Here is a 24,851-nt window from a genome sequence, read left to right as displayed (position 1 = left end):
TGCTTTCAGAATGAAGTTCAGGAGGGGATTTTTGAGGGTGGAGGGCTGAGGGAGAGGAACAAGGGGAGCTGCAGTTGAGTAGTCAGTGGCAGTGACCATTGCTTTACAAAGAAATCATGCCAACTGTAGCAAAAGGAAAAGGAAAATTACTCAAAAACTCGATTTCACTTCTTTGTTTTCATTCTCTTCGCCCACTCTTGTACCTTCAACATTAATTCACTGATTTCAGCTTTCTAGTTATTTTAGAAGCACTACAATGATGCCAACTGGTGTAACCAAGAGCTTTCAGTTAAACACAGAGAGAGGAACATTGTATAACTAACTAAAAGTCAGTTAAACAGTTCCCCAAATTAATTGGTGCTGTGTAGCCCAAGGCTATAAAAAGTCTTGACTGGGCCAGCAAAGTTTCAAGCCTGCATCCTGCCTATCATCCTGCCGCAGGGAGCCTTTGTATAGGGCTCATTGTTGCACAAAGCAGCTCCTTCAGCAAAGCAATCACTGCAGGAATTTAAGCCTTATTTGACGGGGTTATCAGAAGTCGTTGTTTTGATGTTGCTTAATTTTCAAGGTTTAAGAGAAGAGATGCTAATCCAGGGTCCAGTTCGTTGAACTGATTTCTGAATTCATTGCTTTTCATGTTAGCTCTGCTCTATTTGTTGGTCCTCGTTGTTTTTTAATTAATTTATATTTTTGAGGAAATACCCATGCTTCTTTTTCATGAGAAACCTCAGAATGTTTCTCTAATCAGCTGATAGACAACTCCCTTTGCAGACAGCCATAGACGTGCACTATTAACTCTGAAGTCATTCAGTTTGGATGTATATTACAAAAGAGGGAATTTCTGCCTAAACCACAGATTTATTTGCCTCCTGGCTTGATAACTTATTCCAGGCAAACATTTTTTCTAACCTCAAATACAGACATTTCTATTTGGATTGCAGAGATAAAACCATAATAGAAGTAAAATGTGAGGTTTGTCCTAGTCAGTAAAACCTTTTCTACCTTGATCAGAAAAAGAACTGCTCTTCATCAATTCTTTGGAAATTTACTATAGATATTCATAGACTAATGGCTGAGAAGTCCAATTTTCTGTGTCTGCAGGTATAATCAGTGTTTAGAAGGATATTTCACTAAACCTTCAAACCAGTGCAAACCACTGGAAGTCCATCATCATCTGCATGTTCAGTCCTCTCCATTCCTCTCATTGGGACATTCAGTTAGGTTAAATTATTTGTTATCCACGTCCAAGCCCTCCTTCAGTGTCGTTTAAATGAGGGACCATTTCATGCTGTGTGATCTCAACTTCCCTTGATGACAGCTCTATCCTACTGGAACTATGAAACTGTCAACATCAAGAGCAAAATTTAGGTGTGCAGAGACAAAAATGCCTCAGCATCTATCCCACAAACTCTTTCAATAGAGGTCAGCAACCTCACCATCTATGGGGAAAACTGCAAAGCTCAATATTTCCATCAAACAGCCCAAAATATGGCTAAAAGTTTCTTGCTGGCTGCAAGTACAAGGAAAATACTTTGTAGATCTTGCAGTTTCAGAAAATGAGTAGAATAGTACCATGACAGACATAGAATAAGACAACAGATCACCTTGATTGAGCAGAGGTGAAAGGTGTGCATGGTCAGCCTTTGGGGAGTAATGCCTTGTAGTAAACTGAGGTGCTATAAGGTGATTTTGTGACTGTGACAGGCAGGCCACACCTGTAGTGTTAGGCACAGCATTGCCACAGTCAAGGTAAGGTAATTTGAGGCCACCTTCACCAACAGATCAAACCCAAATTTGGTTGTTTTTTTGGTTGCTTTTGGGTTTTCTTCCTCCTAAAAAACCCAACAGCCTAACTAACAAAAGAAACATTAACTTATCATGCATGTTTCCTAACTCAGCCAATATGCTGAGATCATCTAGCATTCAAGGTTTTCTTGGAGTCCAGTACACAATGCGTTACCTTCTTTTCACAAAGCATTAAGCTGCTGCAGTGGCAGGGAAATGGTTTGCCTGGAGTCATCCAGCACATGAAAAGTAGAGCCATTATCAAAACCCTGAAGCCTCAGCTGACAAGTTCCATGTGGCAAGGACTGGAGTGTAGCTTCTCCCTAGGTAAATTAAAATGTTGTGGTTTATGTCAATAGAAATATGGGAATTTCTACACCGCATTAGGCCCTAGCACATATTACCTTCATTTGTCAGTGGCCAGCAGGAGAAAATGCAACCATCCCCCCACACCCAGCTGATAAATGTTTTGCTTTTTGCCCTCATGCCAGCCATTATATTTTCCATGGATCTTTCAAAATGCATTTTCACATTAGTGGTTAGAAGATCTAATGGCTTGCCCCACTAATGTCAGTCTCGATCCTAGCAATATAATCCCACAATTTCCCTTGTACAGGCTCCAATTCCACAACGAACCAACTTAGGGAATAAAATGCACAAGATTAACCCTACCAGGGAAAGAAAAGTGAATAGTCATCTATCCTTTTTCTGCCTGAAACTCATTACTGTGGGACCAGGTATTACAGATTGGAACAGCTCTGGATATATACAATATTCCAACAAGCATCTCCTTTCTGGAATCCCTGTCCACTTTCAGGTTCAGCAATCTGAGAATCACAGCAGTGCTCCCAACACGCCAGGGCAGTGACCTCCCTCTGCCACTGGCTCTCAGGCACCCCAGCTGTGTGACTTCCTCAGCCAAAGAGCAATAGGTCACATCTATATTAAGTTCATTGACTGTCCCCTTATTTTAGTCTTGTAAAATTAGAAGACAATAAGCTCCTCCTCTGTTTTCTCTAGGCCATTCATTATTTTATAATTTGCCCCCCTGTTATTCATGTTTGTTCAGAACCAACAGTGTCAGCTTTTTTTGCCAAGGCCCCTGCCCTGAAGAGTCTCATTACTCATTCCTGGGTACCTCCTCTGACAGGCACAACCAAAGAAATATTTTAGTGATTTCAAAATGCACTGCATTTACTCACAGCTTTGTCATTCATTTTCATAAATGCAAATCTGCCCTGCAGGAATTTGATTCTGTATTACTTTCCTGTTTATGGGTTAATTTAATTATATGTAAAGTCGATACAAAATGGAACTATTCTTAGGAAATAATATTTTACATCCATTCTTTACTGACATAAATTACAGTACCAAGTAAACTGGAAAAGAAAATCCAACCCAGAAAAATACAAGCATATTAATTAAAACACACTGTCTGTCCCTTACTAAATTATACATTTCTAAATCTTTTAGAGGCATGCCTTTTCAAACAACTCAGGGGATTTGCAGTTGCCTACCCAGCTTTTCATTTCTAGGTCACTTGTTAAATCTACCCCAGGTCAGCTCTGACTGAAAATTATTACTGTCTGGCAGCTGTTTTGTAGTCTACATAAAATGAATTAGTGGTTTCATTCCACTTCCTAATGGACAAGTGGCCCCATCTTACTCTTCGACCTGAGTGACACTCCATTGACTACTGCAAGGAAAGAACTAAATAAACTCTTTTTATTCTGTAGGTAGGTCCTCATGGTTATCAAAAAAACTGGTGGGACTCTCGGACCTATTATAGTACTACTCTACAAAAGATAAAGCCTTCCATTTATGGAAATCCTGCAATCAGAGCAGATAAAATGCTATTTTGTACGTTGTTGTGGTGATTATTTTGGTCCTTTGTCATGTGGTTCAGAAGGGAATATGCTACAAGTTACAGTTAAAAGGATACTTGTCCCCCCCACACCGTTGCACAGTGCAAAGGGCAGAGAATGTGTGTACATGTTCTTCCATATCAAGCAAGAAATCACAGGAATAACTCACAAAGGTTTCCTGCTTAATAGTAGTAGAAAGAAAATTGCTATTTGTTAGATATAAAAATAGATTTTAAATGTTTGAATAATACATGGTTGACAAACAGATGAAGAGATTTGCTATTTAACAGCAAGAGATGCAAATTATAACGTCATCCATATTTGACTTCTACTGGTTGTACTCTCCTGGCACTAGGAATAGGACAGGTTTACTTGTCTTGAAAACTGCCAATATTACACTTTCACACACATTGTATTCCTTTTTTTTTTTAGAGTAGACACAAATACAAAGGCACCAACATGTATTATTAAAGAACTTTGTGTGTTCCTATTTGTATTTAAAGTATTTCTCTCAGAAATAAAGTGTAAGTAAGTCCATTATTTTCTCTAGTTTCTCTTGTCTTTTTTCTCTGGATGATAAATAAGTCTGTGTGATTCTAGTACTATCCCTGTCTGTACTGAGCTAGGACAAATTTCCCCTAAGGTCCCCATTTTTGTCTCCATTTTCATTTGTCATTCTGCTCAGCCTGCAGCAAATTCAAACAGACCTGCACCTTGACTGAGAGATCTTCACCTCTTTTCATGCACCAGGATAAGGTTGCTTTTCTATGGTTTTTTGACAACTGAAAATAAAAAAGAGGGACTATCAACTTCATCTGTCACCATCTTTTCATGTTCTTGTCCCTCAGTGACCCTACTGCCTCTGTTCCTATTTATTTGCTTCTTCTGAACTTATTCTTCATCTTTCCTCTTTGCTGTCCTCACTCTCTTCACTGTTTAACCTGAAGCAGCCCTCATTCCAGAATAAAAACCTGTTGCCATCAAGGTGATTTCTCCACCTTGGGAACAACATCAGGACCCAGGCTGTGCCTGGCTCCACACTCCTTTCCCAGCTGACCACATCACCATTGTGAAAAGCCAATGCAGAAGTCAGTCTGGCTCCCAGGGAGATTGCACCTCTGGTACCAGCACTTGCAAGTAAGTGATTGAGCTGATATTCCTCCTTCTCTTAATTCATGGATGATATTTGGTGTTGGACAAGCCCTTCTGGGATGAGTGTACATGTATTACATTGTATATATTTCTTTTCACGTGTTTCAAGTAATCTTTTCACGCGCTTTCCTTTTATGTCTTACCATGAAGTTTACTGTCATTTAGTTTTTATTCTGTGGTCCCTATTCACAAGTTATCTCTCTGAGATGGAATTTACCTGGATGGGAAGTGGTTTCCATGTCATTAATATTACAAAGAATCACAGGCAGACTTGCCAGTGTTTTGTTACCCAGAACTAAGAGCCTTTTCAGGGACTTTACATTAAAGACTGGGCATGAGGCCAGTTAAACACTCACTGCCATTTCTTGTCCATCTGTCCCTGACTGGGGTGTAAGAAGCTGCACAAGTTTTTCTTTGCATTCAAGTGGATATTATCTAGAAGTGGAGACAAGCTGTTGCTCTATTACTTCTATTTCATTGTGTACATCCAATTTATAAGAATGAGCATTGAATGAGCATTCAAATTCTACAGAGTATTTTAAATTTAAAGATACATTCTGGTAGCATCCAAGCTACAATAATTAACAAAACCAACTTTACAATGATTTGTGATTGTGGTTGTACTTCCTAATATTAACATAATGCACACAAAGTATTTGCTGTTTAGAGTGCAGTCTTTCCCTTAGTGGGGTACTAATTTAAAAATCAAAGTCTAAGAACACAATTAAACTTTGCTTTTACCATGCCAGGCACTGGCCTCCTCCTGACCCCAAGATTTTGGCTCTGCATGTTTACATTTTGCTTTTACTTGCCTTTTCTTGCCTTTGATTTCTACCTCTCCCAGAGGAAACCACCTTCCACTGGCAGTAAGACAGATGATGGAAAGGCTCTTGTGTCTCTTTGTTTGTAAGATTTGAATTGTTTGAGTTTGACTTTTATTCAAAGACTAACATTTGCCTTTCTGGAATCTTCTCTACCATAGCAGTTCTCACACAATCAGTCAGAAACCACTGAATCGAGGATTCTGATTGAGTTCTTGTGATAAGCAGCAGTACAGAACATTACTGATTTTACCCTAAGATACATGTTTGCAAGGTACAAATACACTTGACACAAGCAGTTGTTATTGTATTGGTCAACAGAGATTTGTTCACCAACTCTGGCATAGCCTAGACACTAAAATCTGACATGTGTGGATGAAAGTTGCTTCTCCCTTAGAACAAGATCAGGATTTTAGGAGCTATTGAATACTACTTTGTCTTTAGGGGCCAGAAGGGTACTTCCTCAGCAGCTCTTTGTATCACATGTAAAACTGACCTTGCTACCCGAATAACTCCTGAGACCCAGAAAAAAGACGCACAAAGTTTTGAATTTAACAAAAATTCATAGTATAAAAATTACACAAAATTACTCTATTCTGTATCATCAGGTATGTGATATTTTAAGTTTCACAGACATTTTAGCTATCAAAGGAACAGAATTTCAGATCAGAACTTAGGATAATGGGACTGAATCTAGGGTCAACAATCCCAACAAATCTGTCAAAACAGGCAATTGGTTAAAATCCCCTTTTATGGGGAAGCTGTTCCTAAAGCTAATTCCTCTGACAGTTAACAACTTGTTCATGCTTTTACAGCGTGTATTCACCACGGTATTGCATCCAGTCATCTGTGTGCCAATACTGGTCCCAGTATTTCTTTTCTTTTCCAGATGTCTACTATCTTGCTTCATTGTCCCTTTCAACATCCCTTTTGTGAACCGATGAAAAGAAACTCTTTCAGTCTGTTCTTGTAGGAGCAGCTCTCCATTCTATATTTCACCCCAATCACTCTTCTCTGCACCTATTCCATTTGAATTCATTTTTCTTGTTAAGAATTGTAAAAAATATTTCAGAAGACACCTTTTCAGTGCTCTGTTTGGCAGCAACAACACTTTCTCCCCTCAGTACTTCTTTCTCCCTTCAGTGTACCCTACTTGATGCATTCAATGAGCAATGCAGCTTTCCCAGATGTACAGGAGAAATTCAGACTCATCCTGCAACTGGCCCTTCTCTTTGTGTGTTCCCACTTCTGCCAGGTCTGAGGATATTCCAATTTCAGCAGTGGCACCTCATTTTCCACTAGCAGTGAATTTCAGGAGTTAACTACTTTTTGTTCCAAGGCTAACTCAAAACAGAGTAACCGTTGTTCCACCCATGAACCTTGAAGAGTTCGTCTGGTTGCCTTCCAGCAGCCTACTGGTTCCCTTCAGTGTCATCACTGTTATTTGCCTTTATAAATGTCTTCCTTCATATTAGATACATTGTATTAATTCTCAGAGTCTATCTCCATGAATTGTCAGCACTTAAAGAGCATCCCATGAAATGCTTTACTAAGGTCCAGACAAGTGGAACCTACTGTATTTCATTTGCCTAGAGAAGTAATTATCAATAAAAGCTATTAAGTAGCCCTACTACAATATACCTTTATAAACTAAACCTTCTCTTTGCTCTATTTTCAATTTATTTCCACGTTTTTAAATATTCTTCCCACCAGAGGTTGTTCTAAAACTTTGCACTCCAGTAAGACAACTAAAGCAATAGCAACCATGTTATTCTTTTCAGATGTAGGCTGTGCATTTGCAGTGAGTAGTCACATAACTTTGTCCTGGTTTTGACAGATTTGTTTAAAACTAACCATTTCAAGGCTTAACACAGTCCTTTCAGAATTTGATGGAGCTGATAGGGTTCTTCTTGAGAAGATCTCATCTTCTTTGCTTCCACATCCAGCAGAGTGGTTTCCATTTCCATATACTCATTCATTCTCATTCATATTGGGAATCTCTGCCTTTGCCCACCTATTCAACATCTCCAATGTTTTCAAAAGGTGAGAAAAATCTAGAATTAGTTTCTCCCCTCAGCTGGATTACAGCACTCCTACCACCCTCAGATCCTTTGTAGGTCTATATCAAAGCAGCAAAGGAGGATTGACAGGCTACATCATAAGTATTCTACTTTTCATTAAAATGCATTTAGAAATCTTTCTATGACTGACTTGTAAGACACATACTGAAAACAGATCAAGTCTTTCTTAATTCCTAGGTGCATGTTGACAAGTTCCAGAAATTGAACAGTCTCTTTCCAGATGCAGTAAAATGTTAGATATTTTGCATTGAATATGATCCTTAAGTGGTTTCTGAGTGATTTTCAGTTTTAAACCACACAGCAATCAAACCTTCCCAAAAGATATAATTTTGGTGGAATAAAGTGTTATCAAGCAACTTTGCTTTAACATCTTCTTTGCTTAGAAAAGAAGAGGGAATAAAAAACAGAGCTTTCAAACCACAGAGAAACCGTTGAAAACTTAAAACCACAATGCCTAAGAACAGACTGAGCCTATGATTACCTAACTCAAAATGTGGTTTAAAATGGGCATCCTACCAAGTTTTTCACAGAAAACCAGGGGAAAATGGAGTATAAGTATCCATGGTTACAGTGACCCCTGCTTGGTACTTGAGATCTTTCTAGAAAGAGCCAGGTAGAAACATTTGTCAGGGTCCTCGGAAGAAGCAAGGCTTCTTCCTGTTTTTATATGTTAAAAAAAAAAAAAAAAAAAAAAAAAAAAAAAAGATCGAATATATTTCAGTACAGACTGTCCTGAACACAGACTGTAACCTAAGAGTATTTTTAGAATTCCCCTCTTGTATGTTTTTCACAGTATTCACTCACTACCAAAAAATAACCTCAGAAATATAGAATCATCGCTTTAAATAATGGCAAACTCCTAGAATAGCAAATTAAACTATAAATTGAGTATTTAGGGCTAAAATGTTTCTTCCCATGTTCAGTTGCACTGCGCTCATGAATGAAGGAACAGGATTGTAGACTACAGTCTTAAATGGAAAAGGTTTGAAGTGTAAATTAAGCTAAATTGGAACCATCATTTTAAAGTATTGGAGTTCCTACACTCCCCAGTTCTTGTGTTCAAGTGTAGCTTGGGGATGATGAAAAACCTAAACACGTTTGTTTGGATGGTGCTTTCCCTTTCTTCTCCACTGACACTCACCTGTTCTCTGTTTATATGCAGGTTTGGGGAAGATGTTTTTTTCTATGTAGCCTGATGCATAACTAGGCATATTGAAGCGTGAACAACTGTGCACACATGACCAAATACATGCATCACAACCCAGCTTCTAGATGCTTCTGTGATGTGTGCAATAGTCAGGTGAGACAGTGGAAAAAGAACTGATCTGAGTTCAGATAGAGACTTCTCCTCTCCTTGGCAGGGAGGAACAGAGCTATTTCACCTTAAGGTCCATGTACAAGCCAAATGCAGTTCTCCTTGTGCAAAAGGAAAAGCCAGGAAAAGATTTTTTAATGCCCTTTATTTTCTAGGGTGCTCATCTTCTATTCTTCATGCTCCTTAAGGATTCTGCCTCAAGTCCTCCTGTAGAGGTGAGGGCCCCACAGTTCCTCATTTTGTTGCTGAATTCCCAAATCCCTATGGATCTGACCTGGATCAGGCACTAGCATGCTGCCACTTTTCTGTAGAATCATCCAGAGTACACACCATGACGTTTGTACACTCTTTGTTCCAGCCATTATAGAAATCATGTAGATGATGCCTGGTTCAGCAAAAAGTTTGTCTAAAATTGCCTGTTCCACTCCATAAAAATTAATCTAAACCAGCAAGATGAAAGTTTAGCAAGTTCAGTTGTGAGAGATAAGGTCTTTGAGTCATGTGACTCTTTATGTGGTAAGAGATATCCTGAAAATTGGATTTACCTCCCCATTAAACCAGAAAAAGAGGTTCAACATGCCAATAATTTCTTCAAGCAGTTCTCTTCCTTTCAAAAGGTTGGTCACCTAATGATTGAGGAGAAATCCTACTATGTGATTTTAGTGATTATCTACAAAGTTTAGGCCTCAAATCCTACCTCCTAAATTTTCAGACCAGCAAGAGCAAATATCACTATTCATGATAAATCAGCTCAAAATAAGGAGTGTGTAATATCCTGCTCATTTCACTGGCAATTAACGATCAGAGAAAGGAATGTACCTACCATAAATATTCCTGCAGCTCTCCATCTACATCCTTCTATTTGGCTATAAATAAATGGATAGAACAGGCTGTATATGGGTATTTCGCCAAGTACTGTATATAGAGAGTTTGGCAGCAGGACCAAAAATTTGTCATCATCTAATGGAGATTTTTTTTATTGTTTTAGAAATGTTTGGTCATGTTTCAACAGACAACCCAGTTACTGAGCTACTGCTAATATTACCTAAGGAGGAAGGACTGACTCAGAAACATAAGCTCAGTCTCACTCTTGCACATGTCTCAATTGCACATGACAAACCTGGTTTCTAATACTAAGAAAAAAAATTGTTTGGAATTTTGGAATTCTAAAGTGAATTTTCAGGGAAACAGTGGGAGGAGAGATCCAAAAGAAAGAAACTATGGGAATGCTCATTACTAAATTTGGGCAACCTTCCTACTTGCTGAACCAGGAGAAATCCTGGATTCCAAAACAAGCATCTGAGCTGACATTCAGCACCCACATGTACAGACTTTACTTCAAAGCTGATGCAATAAAACTAAAACATTTGTGAGCTTCAGATGCCAAACTGAGCTAAACAGGAAGAGTGGTTGCTCCTGCTCTGCTTTCAGTGCCACTTTGTAGACAAGTGGGCAAATGAGGTAAGTAAATTATTTCAAGTTCAGAAGCTAACAATGTGTGGAAAATAAATGCCTACTATGGCATCCAAAGAAAAGAAGTAGAAGAAATGTGTGAAAATGATGAAGAAAACATGACACATGCTACCATACTTTACTACATCCCAAGCACACAATTCCACAGACATAATTCCAACAAAAGATTGATCAAAAACTGTCAGAGCGGAAACTCAACACCAAAATGCCATTTCCATTGTGTAGAGCAAATGGGTTTAATGTAATTAAACATAAAGGGATTTGTTTTGATGCAGATAACTCTGGGCACTGCTAGTAGCAGAGGCATGAGGACATGGTCTGATGGAGGCATTTTCAATCATAGAATAATTCAGGTTGGAAGGAGCCTGTGGATTCCAAGCCAGAACAGGTTGCTCAGGGCCCTGTTCAGTTTATTAGGTTCCAAGTAGCTGAGTCCTGTTTTCACAGGCAGGAGCAGCAATGGCCAGTCTCAGATCCAACTGTGTTTCTGAAGCTATCTACAAGAAATCATGACATTTGGCAAATATTCATGTACTCATGAATTGCTGGACATGTTTTCTAATTTATAGATATGCTCTTAAGATATAGTATTCTCTTAGCACAGATCCCCAGAAACAAATCCTGTCCTTAGTAATCCAAACTGAACTGGAGCAAGTTTCTAATGGAACTTTACAGCAGAAAAGAACATTATAAGAAACATATCTCACAGCTAAAGAGAAATCTATCTAAATGCTCTGAAAGCCAAAATAGTGCCTGGTTATAGGAAAGAAACTACTTATATATAATTAGGGAGGCTTTACTTTGTTTTCATAATTTTGATCTGACCACAGTTGTGGGAAAAAAAGCCACTTCAACATGTCTCCAGAAGTGTTCTGCTATAGAATCATCAAAGATAAACCCTTCAGCTCCAGTGATATGCAAATGATGACATGTTTTTTAAAAGGATTAACAAAGTTGTTCAAAGCATCTTTTTAGTCTACTCTGCTTCCAAACAAACAATAAACTGTCCGAATGCAGTGAGATCTGCTAACCCATAAACACAGCCAAATGGAGGAAGATCAGAACCTTAATGAGTTTGGTCCCCTTTGAATTCTAGCTGATCAGTGTCACCAATAATTTCAACAGGCTCTAAATTAAGCACTTTCTGTCTTCAAAGTGCCTTGCAAACATCAACCAATTAATCCCTACAAGTCTCCTCTGAGGTAGGTAAGTAGGTATTGTTATCCCCATTTTACAGTTGGCTGAACACAGTCAGAGGGTTAAGTGATTTGCTGCAGGCCACAGATGGAGGTGGGATTAAAACACAGGAGTTACTATGATTCTTTTTAGAGGATAGCACTTCTTCCTTTTTTCTGCTGACTTTTCTGTGCTGACTTTAGACATATTGGCCTTGTGGCAATACTTAAAGGAAACAATATAAATTGTCCTTGTTAAAAGCAAGGAAACAGAGAAAACTGGGGTTTGTGCTGATAACAATTTGTTGCCTTATACTGATGTTAAGGGGTTTTGTATAATTTTGTTCTGATATTCAAGTATCATTCCTTTCATACAGGGACTTTTTTCTGTGGCCATGTAACATGCTACTAATTGAAAGATATGTCCTGCTCCTTCACAGGTTTTATTTAGTCTTTGTGCTTTCAAAGCACAAAAACTTGTGTTAGTAAGTGTAGGTGGCACCCTGCCCATAAATGGGGCACTTTCCTTCCAGGATCAGGGTAACAGTTGGTAGGCTTTTTCCACTGCAGCCCAGGCAGGAAGAAATGGAGAAAGGGAGCTTTGAGAACCAAGAGCAAAGAAAGCCATTAACTGAAACCCAACCCCAGCAAACCGCTTGTAACCATTCTAACAGGCGTAAGATTGATACCTTTCCCACTTCAACAGAAAGATCAGATGGAAAAGGGAGAGTATATCCTTTTCCTCTCTATGTATACAACTTCAGGCCACTTGAAGACCCATTTGTCATTAAGTCAATCCAGTGTATTGTAATAAACCTCTGAGTTTTATCAGGAAACTGATTTTCATCTAGCAGCAAATCCACAGCATCGGTTCCCTGGAATAATTTTAGAGTAGAAAAATCCACTACTCAAAGTTGATGTCTTGCAACTCTTGAGCAGATTTTCTGTTAATTTTTCAGATGACACTCTACTGTCAGAAGCCTTCCAGTACAGGAATTGACATGCACAGAGAAAATCAGGGAATATTTGAAATATATTCACTTCCTACTACATAATACAGTTATTTCAGCCATATTGCTGGTTATGTGTTTTTGTGATATAGTCTTCTATGTGTCCTGAAAGTATAGTTCCATTAATGCTACAAAAATAACAAACAATTTACTAATACGCCACTGTAATACATGGCAATCATGTAATAATACATGCAAACATGGAATAATCATATATTCCATAATCCAAGGATCATACCTCCTTTGTATTAGGTGTTGCCCACAGGAAATGGTCCATCAAAGTTTTATTAGCTAAAAGTTTACTCTGTTAAAGGCATTTGTGAAGACTTCAGATTAAGTAAATAATTTAGCATAGGGTCATGGTTAAATAAAATGCAATTTATTTTTCTACTTCTGTGGATGCTGAATCAAAAGAGTCTTTTTACCATTAGAAAGGTTTGTTAGTAACTACTTTGCTCTTACATGACCATCACTCATGTCTCTTTTTAGAAGAAAATAGTTAATGATCAACAACCTGAGGAATTGTACTCTTACTCTAACAGTGTAACCCATGTAGGATTTTGACTCTTAGAAGGTGTGCTTTTAGTAATAAAAACATGTATTACATGGGTTAGGAAGGATCTGATTTTCACAGTAATTCTGTGACCAGGAAAACATGTAATGCAAAACATAAGCTTGGAAATTGCTATTTGCTAGCTCTGTCTCAAGAAGATTTGTAGCTGACTCAGAATTACATGCTCTGCAGAAACAGCTCCCCTCTTTTATCACTTTGGAAATCATTAACTTGCCCTGGATGGTCCTCTGTGCAACAAAGGAAGTTTTCACATGGATTTTCTGATAGGGGAAACAAAAGAGATCATAGATAACAAAGCAGCAGTGTGAATGACAGTTTTAGAGGACCTTCATCCAAACAAGCCTCAGTGACATCTCATCAGATCGGTATCATCCCCAAATTTCCTTTCACTCAGCACAACCATGCTTCAGGGCTAATGCAGTGAACCATTCCTCAGCTCTGAATTTCTTAGGCTATCTATGAACACAAATAACTGAGTGATTGTCCCATATCTCACTAATTAACATAATCCATTTCTACATCATATATTTTGCTGCTACAGGTCTGTCTGTACAGTAAAATGGAGCTGTGGGAACATTTGTCTGCTTGGGCTGTAACTACACTCACAGTTCTGTGCATCCCTCCCCACATGTCAACGCACTCCATGCTATCCACCCCAATGAGGGCAACTCTCAAACTTGTCAAACAGCTTTAGACCTCACATACTTATACTATGTTATATTATAATATAATTACGTATCTTTTGCTCATCTGCAGCCATTGCCACAACTCACCTGCTCTATGAACATATTTTAATGTCCCGCACTGCACACTTAGAGAAGGAGCAATGTTTAATCATCTATGCCCCTCCAAGATGAGAATAGTTCTCCAACAAACACATCTGTCACCCATATGAATTTCTGGAAAGGTAGGAACCAATTTTTCCTTAAAGCCCACCTCCCCTGTGAGCAGTTCTGTGTCCTGATAAATTTTTTAGAATCTGTTCAATATGTGTATTTCTGAAAATCTGGTACAGAGGTTTGCATTCAACAGGCTGGAGAGCCTTTCCAGCACCATATCCCTGCTGAAAACTGCATGTCAATTGATGGTGCTATGACCTGGCATCCCCTGTAACTGAAAGAGTGAAAGATGATTATTTAGACATGATCCTACTCATTTGTATACAAAAATCCCTCATCTGCTCATTTATCTGCCTGGTCATCTAATGTTGTGCTGCACATTCTGTGATGACTTGGGGAATGTGTTTTCCTATTTGTGCGTCTAAAAAGTAGTGAATGTATCACGGAGTTTATGGAAAATAAGGAATTAATAGCAAGAATTACAATTTTGTCACATTTGTTCTTAAAGAAGATTTATGGTATCATAAGCTTAGGGTTAGTATCTAATTATGGAGACTCAGGAGAAGATAGTTTATTTCTATAGAATTCTAGCCTGGTATCCCTCAGATTTTTCTGGATATAAACACAAAGCAGATGCTGAATTTTCTGAAGACTGGCAATTCCTGAATTATAATCAATTACAGTTTGCTTTTAATGCAACTTGTATGTGATATTCCGTAATTGCTAGCAAAATATAAATTACTATCAAATTACAGTGCAGTGAAAGTACACAGTCACATTATAGGTCATACCTTATATACCATATTTTAAAAGATAAACATTATTTGGTTATTAATCATAACCAAATTGGTTATTAATCATAACCAAATTCATACTCACTGTAGGGTGTGAGAAAGAGCTCTAGATCTGTTACAGGACGAGTAAGATAGTAACTCTTGTCAAATACTTGAAGATAATATTTGCATTTGAAACTGGTGTTTTAACTAACTCAGAGCATGTAAACTGATCATAGGGGCATTTCAGAACAAAACTTTGGGTAATTGTATAATAAATAATAAAACCGGGGTAATTTGAGAACACTGTTATTACATAAAGAATATTCTCTCCCTTCTTCTTTCCACTACAAAAATCAAGTGTAAGGAGTAAATCTATATAACTCATTCTATATGAATGAATTATTCCCAATACAGTTACTCACTATAAGTTTTTGTTTGAGTTGTGAAATTGAGAGGGGACATACACATGACACACTGTGCTAATCAAAACCTTTTCTGCAAATTAACTTGCCTGCATTAATATTAATAGTATTGAGACCTCAGAGATAACTGTAGAGGAAATCAGTTATTCTGTTTTGTTTGTCTCTATATTTGGGTTGATTTTCTCTTGCAAACATATCCTATGATTGCTATGTATATTCTGCATATATAATTTCAGGGTTTGGGGGTTTATTTGTTGTGGGGTTTCGGTTTTTTTGGGTTTTTTTTGGGTTTTGTGTACGTGGGGGGGTTGAGTTTGGTTTGGTTTGGTTTGGTTTGGTTTGGTTTGGTTTGGTTTGGTGGGGGGTTTTTGTGTGTATGTGTGGGGGGTTGTTTTTGGTTTTTTGGTTGGTTGGTTGGTTTTTCAGGGTTTTGTTTTATTGTTGGGCTTTTTTTAATATCATCCAGCTACATGAAACGATCATCATCTGACTTCTCACCCAAAGCCACAGGTACCAGAGGAGTTCAGAGGGCAACCTGCAGCCCACTCATGTTGCAGCCCCTGAAAAGTTTGTAGAACCTCTCATCCCTCAATAGGGACCAGCCCTTGCTTCCTGCCTTTCCACAGCAGGGGGAAAGAGACAACTTTTAGGACAGAGTTGCCAGTATTTTGAATGGTATACAGGACTCCTGCTCTTCCTCCTCCACACGACTCCAGGACCAGTGACTTCATTTGGAGCCCGCCTGGGGTACCCATGGCAACCCAGGGCTCTACAACACACTTCAAAGAATGTTCTTGAGGGGAAATTCAAAAGCCCGCTTGTATGAACACATCAATCAGAAGGGGGCAAATGCCCCCGTGAGGAGCGTGGCCCCCGCGGGCGCGCCGGGCAAGTGCAATTCCCATGCCCGGGGCGGCAGACAAAGAGCGGCCCGAGGCGCCCGCCCGGAGCCCGAGAGCGCGGAGACATTGCCGGGGTGGAGCCAGACGCGGCTGCCCCGGGGGCGGGGGGGCAGCCCGGGACTTTATAAAGAGGCGCGTCCCGCCAGAAGAGGCGAGCGTGTTTGGAGCAGCGGCGAGTGCTGTCACTGCGACGGGCGCGGCTGCGGCAGAGCAACAGCCTGAGAGCGCGGAGCCGTCCGATGGCTCTGAGCATGGACAGCAGCCTCGACAGCCTGGACGTAAGTGCCGGGAGCGCGGCCGGCTGCCCATGTGCGCGCTGTTTGCAAACAAAGGTGCCCTCGGCGAATGTTGCGGGCGGCGGGGGTCGGGACAGCGGAGGGGTCTGCGGGGCGCGAACGGGCAGGGCTCCCCTCTGAGCCCCGGCCCCTGCTGTCGCTGTCTGCAGCGCTTCGGACCTTGGCACAGCTGCAGCCACTGCAAATTCCAGCTGCAGGACTCCGCTCCTTCTCTGGGGCTCTGCTGCTCGGCCGTCAGTTCAAGTGACATGTGGTACCTTTGTGGACTGAAAAACGCCGGCAGAGCAATTAGCGCTGCGGGAATGATGAGAGGGGAAGAGGCGAGGAAGTTTGGAGCGGTCTGACTCCAGGGAATGGCATCCCTTTGCCCTGGTGCGCGCCCAGACCTCGGGCTGCCGGCGGGACTGGGAGCGGCGGCAGCGCCCGGCCGTCCCGCCCGCTCCCGAGCGAAACGAGGCGGCATCCCACTCTTCCGGGGGCAGCTCCTCTGCCTCGGTTTGGAGAGCAGTTAGGAGCAAAAGGGAGATCTCTGCCAAGTTCCAACTTTAGGGCCGCAATTAATGCCTGCGTGGAGCCGGTGCCTCCGCGTGTGAAGCGCTGCGGGTCTCTTGGGCGCGCCCTGCGCGGAGCTCGGGGGTCCTTGAGACACAGGGCATGACAACAAAAAATCTGAAAACCTGAGGAATAGCCAGATGGCACTCTCCCGCCAGCTTTGCTTTTAGCGCCGTGGCCAAAACCGTTGGTGGTTTCCTGACGCGCTTTCATGCCCTCACCAAATTTCGCTTCCTTTTTCCACCGCTATGCTCACTCGGTTCGTCTCGCTGCAGTCCCGCGCCGGCCGCGCTCACCCCGGCCCCGCAACCGCAGAGGGTGGGGAACAAAGGGAGGGAACGTGGCCCATCGTGGTGACCCTTCACGGGCTTTGAGTTCCCCTGATTAAGGTCACCTCTCTCTTTCTCTCTTTCTTTCTTTATGGGCTTTGGGGTTTTTTTCCCTTGCCTGAGTGTGTGGAGCTGTCAATTGCTTCTCAGCAGGGAATTCTTGCTATTATTTATCCTTTATTACATCAGCCGAGGGTACCTTCTCTATTTCTCCTTGACCCCATCCTCTTAATGAGAAGGGACTTTGTAGCAGAAGCATTTCTAAGTAATTTTTTTATAGCCTTCTATTGTAGAAGTAAAATGTGATAGGTCATGCTCTGTGTGCACAGACCTCTCACATCTGGCACTTTCTGGGTTCTCCCATTTGTAGTGTCTATCTGATAAGAGCACTGAAGTGTCCAGAACCAACGATATTTCTGGGAGTAGCCATTATCTTTCTTTCCTCCTTCATGCCCTGCCCTTAGCAAGATCTTACTCCTCAGAGAAAGACAAAGGAAGTTTTTAAACTTATTTGCTGTGTATTTTATGTATGTATATGTAAACATTGTATTTTCCCATCCGGTTTTCAAAATGTTTGCCCATTTGTGACAGTGGAAACTGTTCAAGCAAGTCTTCACATATTGTCATATAGAATAAGTTTTTGCAGAGAAGGTAATATCTAATTTAATTTTCTTTTTTTTTAGCTGTCATCTGGGTTATTAATTGAACTTTCTGAAAATGGCACAGATGAGATTGGTTCGGGTGACTATGGAGACTACAAAGAGCCATGCTTTCAACATGAGAATGCCGATTTTAACCGGATCTTCTTGCCAACAATCTACTCCATCATCTTCCTAACTGGAATAATTGGCAATGGATTGGTTATTATTGTTATGGGCTACCAGAAGAAACAAAGAAGCATGACTGATAAATACAGACTGCACCTCTCTGTGGCTGACCTCCTTTTTGTCATCACCTTGCCATTCTGGTCTGTGGATGCAGCCATAAGCTGGTACTTCGGGAATGTTCTGTGCAAGGCAGTTCATGTCATTTACACAGTCAACCTCTATAGCAGTGTCTTGATTTTGGCCTTCATAAGTTTAGATCGTTACCTGGCAATAGTCCACGCCACCAACAGCCAGCGCCCCCGAAAGCTGTTGGCTGAGAAGGTGGTGTATGTAGGCGTGTGGCTGCCAGCTTTGCTTCTGACAGTGCCCGATCTAATCTTCGCCAGTACCAGTGAAGTAGAAGGAAAGTATCTCTGTGATCGCATGTACCCTCATGAAAACTGGCTGATCTCCTTCAGATTCCAGCATATCTTGGTAGGACTTGTCTTGCCTGGTCTAATAATTCTGACTTGCTACTGTATTATCATATCCAAGCTGTCACACTCCAAAGGCCACCAGAAGCGCAAAGCCTTGAAGACCACAGTTATCCTCATCCTTGCCTTCTTTGCCTGCTGGCTGCCATATTATATTGGCATCAGCATTGACACCTTCATCTTGCTGGGAGTCATCAGACACCACTGCAGCTTGGAGACCATAGTGCACAAATGGATCTCCATTACAGAAGCCCTGGCATTCTTCCACTGCTGCCTGAATCCAATTCTGTATGCCTTCTTGGGTGCCAAGTTCAAAACATCAGCTCAAAATGCCTTGACATCAGTTAGCAGAGGATCAAGCCTCAAAATTCTTTCAAAAGGCAAGCGTGCAGGACATTCTTCTGTTTCCACAGAGTCGGAATCTTCGAGTTTCCATTCCAGCTAACGCTGCTCCTTGCCATCATTTTATAAAGAGACACTTTAAAGCTGCGCAAGATTTCAGACAAATAAGACTGACCATAATGTACAGATTTATTTACAGCTGGAATTTTATATTGTTTCTTTTAGTCTCTGTGAAGTTTAATTGACTTATTTATATAAAAAAACCTTTCGTATTGATGACAAACTGTCTAGGCAGGTCCTGTGGACAAGTGGTTGGTTCACAAAAGTTTTAGTGATTGTATGTATAGATATATGAACTAAACACTTTGGATTGTAGAAAAGTGACTGTTAAAAGTTTAGAAAATATTTCTCTGTTGTTTATATGTAAATGTTTTGGTGTTGCTGTTATTCTTAAAAGTTTGCCTGAATATTTTTATCTTACTACAAGATGTTTGGTTTACAATAGCTTAGCTCTGCTGTAGAAATGGCACTTATAACCAAAGCCTCCTCTGTTACATGCTAGGGTTTTTCCCTCCATTCTCAGTAATTGATGGTTTGCAAAATTTTTTGTTCAAGGTAAAATAAAAGTATATGAAAAAAAAATATGAGTGGTATTTTAATTTCTGGTTGAATTTTTCTCAGTGATTTTATTTACAATTCTAAATACACAATAATGTCTTAGAAAATCCTGTGAAAAGCAGGAAAATTAATTTCAGTATGTACTGATTATTCAGTTGACACTTCTGAGTTCCATGTCATATGTTTTTTTCACTGGAATACAATTGCTCCAGTTAACATTATGTTTAAAATTACTTAAACTGTCCCTTAGAGAACTTTTTGAGGCAAAATATCTACAAATGAAAACAATTGTGTTTAAGCAATTGCTAAAGTTTACAGCCTCAGGAGTCAAACTCAGATTTCTACAAGTGCCTAACCTTTATGCCATGTGTACAAAGTCAATCCTACATTTCTTCTGCCTTTGCTGTGGTTGTAAATTTAGTTTCACAAGTTAATACTAATCAAATGTAGCTGAATCAAAGCCATTTCTGTCTACAAATAAAGTTATTCTAATAAAGTGCATCTGCTCTGAGGGAGGTAAGTGGTTTTCCTCTATGGAACTTTCCCTATCCTGTCTACATCCAGATTTTCTTGAAGCAATATTAAAATCTTCACATTCCTTTTAAAAACACAGAATGTGTGCCAATTCTTGAAAATATTTTTAGTAGGAATCAGCCAGACTATAGGACTACCAATAATTAGTGCTGTAATCTTAATTATCTAGTTAGTCATGTCTTCACATTAGTAGAGTGCATTCAGAAGTAATGGACACCCAAGAGAACAGAGCCATTGAGAGTTCTTGTACTTACATTAACAAAACAAACAAAACTGTTACTTACGTGTAAAAACATAAAAAAACAGAAGTTAAAAAAATTTTTAAAAAAATAATATCATTCAGACAGAACTGAAACAGGCAACATAGATATTGCAGGGGTATAACCAAATTTTTCACAGGCACAGCACCCTAGTGATTTTGTGGAGCCAGTACCACTATGATAAACTATACATTAAACTCCATATTTTATATTAGATATTTTCATAAATACATGACCTTCCTGTTTTCAGCTTCTCTCCAGTGAGGAGGCTGCAACCTTGGCTGCATCCTGCACTCCTTCCCTTGCAATGACAGTAGTAATCATCTGATTCTGTGTTGCTGATTCAGTGCTGAACAAGCACAAAACCTGGCAGAAAATAAGTAATTTTCCAGCAATTTAGTGAATTGAATGCATTCTATGAGGAATCCAACAAGTACTACAAAAGTGCAAGATTTTGTAACCTGGAGCCAGGCAAAGGGAGAGAAAAGTGAGATAAAATGAAAAGGACACTGACTTCCTCCCCTACTTTTAGCAACTAAACTTTTAGATCAGTTAACCCTAATGTGTGTTTTCACTCAACATAAATTAGCAGCAGAAAAAATGCATTCTCAAGAAACAAAAGGTCTCACTTTGATCAAGTTGTTCCTCCTAAACAGGGCTGAGAAATGAGGAAAACATGGTATAGGAGCAGAACTCCTTAAATGGTTTATTTTTGTTGCTCGTTTGTGTGTTTTCTTAATTTATGAGGGTTTCCCTGTGAAGAATTTGCTGTTCTAAATTATTCTGATTTTCACCCCAGCCCAATCAATCACTGTGATTTAATTGCACTTATAAAATACTTACAGGCTATCAACACACTGCTGCTTATTTGTTGAGGAAATGTTTAGAGCCCCCAGCATTAACTTAGATTATTCCCATTATGCTTCAGTCAACCAACTGCTACCTCAAGCAGAGTTAACAGGAAAGAGGGTGCAAGAGAGAATAAAATCAGCAGTCATGTTACTGCCAAAGATCACTAAAAGGACACTAAACAAACAACAGAAAGAATTTGTGTAGAAAATTAATTAGTAAAATTTAAAAACAACTTAAACCCATGCCCCAGAGGGATGATTTTTATAAAACTGCCATTGTTCTCAGTAGAACTAATGAACCTATGGACAGAAGACTGTCTTAAAAAGGAGTGGCAAGTTCTTTGGGGTTTTGCTTCAGGAAGAAAAATGAGTCAAAATCCACATGCATTTATTTCTAAATAACTTTATATACCGATAAATATGAATATAATATATATTTGTACTATTTACAGAGCAAATATTTGCAAATTGGATGAAGTTGTCACGAGGAAACATAGCAAGAAATCATGAATCCAGTTCTGTCTTTTTACCTATGAGTAAGTCGGAGAAAATAAGGTAAATTTCTCTCAAATCCACTGAGCTACTCCATATATACCATGTTGGTAAAAAAATATTAATTTAGGGCATTTCAAAACAAAATCACCTTTAGGCTGATTTTTTGTTGAGGCTGTGACTTTTTGGATCTTTGTGAAGCAAAAGTGGTCCCGGTAAATGGGTTTCTCAAAGTGTAAATTCAGCGACAAAGGCGAATGAACCTAATTTTGTGATTTATACACCGGACAAGTCCACACAGACCAAGAATTTGCCAAAGTTTTCGAAGGGACTTTCCAAGTCTTTTTTCAAATGACTCCTCTCTAGCATACAGAATAATCATGACATTCTTCAAGATATACACAATGCATAGTCTCAGCACTTTCTTGAAGTCATAAAAAAATAGCTGTGTCCAAGTAATTTTAAATATGCAACTCAAGACACAGAACAGAGAACAAATGTGAGTTTGGTTACAAATCATTGAGTATTGGTTGCAAACCAGTTTAAAATGCTATGTGGTAGTTTAAAAGATTTATAATGTATTTACAAAAACGTTTTCCACTGAATTCAGGCATTAAGTATTTTGCTATGATTTTTGCAATGTGCCAACAGCAATGCTGGACTAAAACATGGATATTCACCTAATACTCTAATGCACACATTTTGAGTGCCTGAGATTAGTTAGAAATCCTTTGGATAATGCAAGGCTAAATCAAGAATGGAACATGTACTCAAACTTACTTTTGCTTCTTCTGAAATGCTGTTTGGATGTAAAGTCAGAGCACTTAAAGCAGTGGGGTAAAATGACACTGTAACCCATTATTTGTGTGGTAATCCATTATTTGTAGGTGTGTTTTTACTCTGTCTGATCAGGTGGTACCAAGCCCAGATTAGAGGAGCATGTGAAAAGCTGAGGGGTGTAGGGAGGCTGCCCCAGCAAATGTACACTGAGGGCAGGGGGAGTCACTTACTGCTTTCTTGGCCAGTTTTATGACACAATCATTATACAGGGGCTTGAACTTCTATGCATATACATAAATCAAAACAAAATCACCATGAAAATAAAAAGGAAGTGGCAGTAATAACATGGAGCCATTCATGCAAGTGAATGGTTTATCTTACCATGGTTGTGTTCTAGTTGGACAATGTACAAAGTGACCACCTCTAGATGTTTGCTTGAAAAGGCCATTTTTTACATTGTTTGGGAAAGGAAACAGCATGACGAGGAAGTACTTCCTTGATCCAGGCATGCCTCCAAAATCCCCTAACAATGGAGTATTCTCATATTCTCATAGTGCTGAAACTTAGGAAACACTTAAGCAGATAGAGCCCCAGAGGTTTTTGCTCAAAGGATGCCACTCCCTCACTTTATGTTTTGAAAGAGCTATACAGACTCCTTTTCACAGACATAAATCACATGTCAATTGAAATTACATGAGCACTGGGATTATTGCTTATAAAGAAGGCACACATTTCTTAAAAACCTTCCTCTTTAGGCAACAATCTCTCTGTCATTCTTTTAATTTTCTCTGAAATCTTTCATCTTCAACAGGGTGATGTTTAAAGAGAATGTTTTAATAGCAATTCTCTTACTATCTTCCCACCATTCTAGTTCTATCAGGACATACAATAAAACAATGCTATTCTTATTGTTTTTGAAAACATATTTTACTAGAAGCTGATTATAAATGTACTTTGTGATTGCTTATTTATAAACATGTAACATAAATATATCTACAGGTATATAATGATGTAGATGACAAGCACCATTTTCAGTTGCTGATACGAGTGATCCAGGCTCCAGCACAGCTACCACTGACTTCAGAGGAGTCAGGGCTCTTTACGCATGTAGCAGGTATTGATTAAAACTACTATTTTCTTGGAAGGACAGATGGCTTCAGTGACAAACTCCAACTGAATTCAGAGACAGCAGGGTACCTAAAGAAATATGCTTCCTAACGTGTACAACCTTACAGCCCAAATCAATTACAAACGAAGATTACAAGTTGCTGATTTCACTTGCAGTCAGAGATGTACATGAAGCTAAATCTTTCAGTAAGGAGCAGGTGGAACTGTTCTGCTGAACATAAAAAATAAATTTTCAGCAAAATGGTTCTCTCTTGCTGAAGGCTTGCAAGCTTTGCACAGCCGGCTATCAACAGTCTTGCAGTAATTTGTCTTCAGTGGCACAGTGTTTGAAAGAAATAGGTCAACATTTAAAATACCCTTGTCCTTTGGAATTCACACCAGAAACAGATGCTCACGACACAAACATGTCAGAGTAATTAGTAATTATGAGGGATTTTTGAAGGGTTACATTGCAAAGAGTCCTTTGGCTTCCGTTCTGGTTTGGTATTGACTTGGACTTTTTTGCTGTTGATGCTGCCTTTTATTCCTACTACCCTCTTTTCACAGCTTCTATTCTACTTAACTTTTCCTTTTAAAATATATCTTTATAGAATTTTAAATGGCTTTCTTCTGTTAAGACTACACAAAATACACAGGACAAACAAGAAGAAGTAAAAAGAAACTTTTCAAATAAAAAAGTTACAGCTTTCACAACTGTTTCTATGTCTTCTCATGTGTATTTCCATTCCAACATCTGCTTTTCTTTAGCTGAAAGATAAATTACTTCTATATGGTATGAAAAATTTAAACTCAAAGGTTGGTTTTACGCTCAAGTTTCTTAAAGTGCAATCCCAGCCCACATTTGTTTACTTCCTTGGCTCTTTCCTATCCAGCACTTGGTAATGGGGCAGATCTTCCAGAGAGGGATCTGGATAAGAAAGGCTGAGGGGGCCCCTCAGGCCTCACTGACCTGCCTGTCAGTGTCACCACTGACACCAGCACGGCTTCAAGAACATGAGCTGCCCAGGAATTCAGCACCCTGCAAGATACAATGAGACTAGACAGCAATAATTATCACTGGTGATAATCCTAATTTGTGACACTCTTCAACAGAATAACATAAAATAAACTTAAGAAGTTCAAGTAGAACATCTTTCCTTAACTTCCCTTTCACAACTCCTTGTCATCTTTCTTATGGCT

At 39.5% G+C, this 24,851-nt stretch overlaps 1 protein-coding gene and 1 long non-coding RNA gene across 2 annotated transcripts in view; one reads left to right on the top strand and one right to left on the bottom strand.

The window, feature by feature from the left end:
* Nucleotides 1-24,851, bottom strand: part of LOC128791040 (uncharacterized) — a 66,043-nt gene that overhangs the window by 5,086 nt on the left and 36,106 nt on the right. The window contains exon 3 of the long non-coding RNA XR_008431949.1: nt 1,961-2,108. This is a non-coding gene — a long non-coding RNA (uncharacterized LOC128791040). The remainder of the gene's footprint in view (nt 1-1,960; nt 2,109-24,851) is intronic.
* On the top strand, nt 16,152-19,642 carry CXCR4 (C-X-C motif chemokine receptor 4). Its single transcript, XM_053948363.1, has 2 exons — nt 16,152-16,468; nt 18,051-19,642. The coding sequence occupies exons 1-2, from the start codon at nt 16,430-16,432 to the stop codon at nt 19,110-19,112; spliced, it is 1,101 nt and encodes a 366-aa protein (XP_053804338.1). The 5' UTR covers nt 16,152-16,429; the 3' UTR covers nt 19,113-19,642.

This window comes from Vidua chalybeata, chromosome 7 (assembly GCF_026979565.1).
Source record: "Vidua chalybeata isolate OUT-0048 chromosome 7, bVidCha1 merged haplotype, whole genome shotgun sequence".
Taxonomy (NCBI): Eukaryota; Metazoa; Chordata; class Aves; order Passeriformes; family Viduidae; genus Vidua; species Vidua chalybeata.
Note: the sequence above shows the minus strand (reverse complement) of the source record. Positions and strands in the feature narration are given on the sequence as shown.

What these genes read in the sequence shown, in the direction of transcription:
- CXCR4 (XM_053948363.1), top strand. Translation starts at nt 16,430, where the DNA reads ATGGCTCTGAGCATGGACAGCAGCCTCGACAGCCTGGAC. An exon ending in GCAGCCTCGACAGCCTGGAC is followed by an intron (nt 16,469 to 18,050) that starts GTAAGTGCCGGG and finishes CTTTTTTTTTAG; the next exon opens with CTGTCATCTGGGTTATTAAT.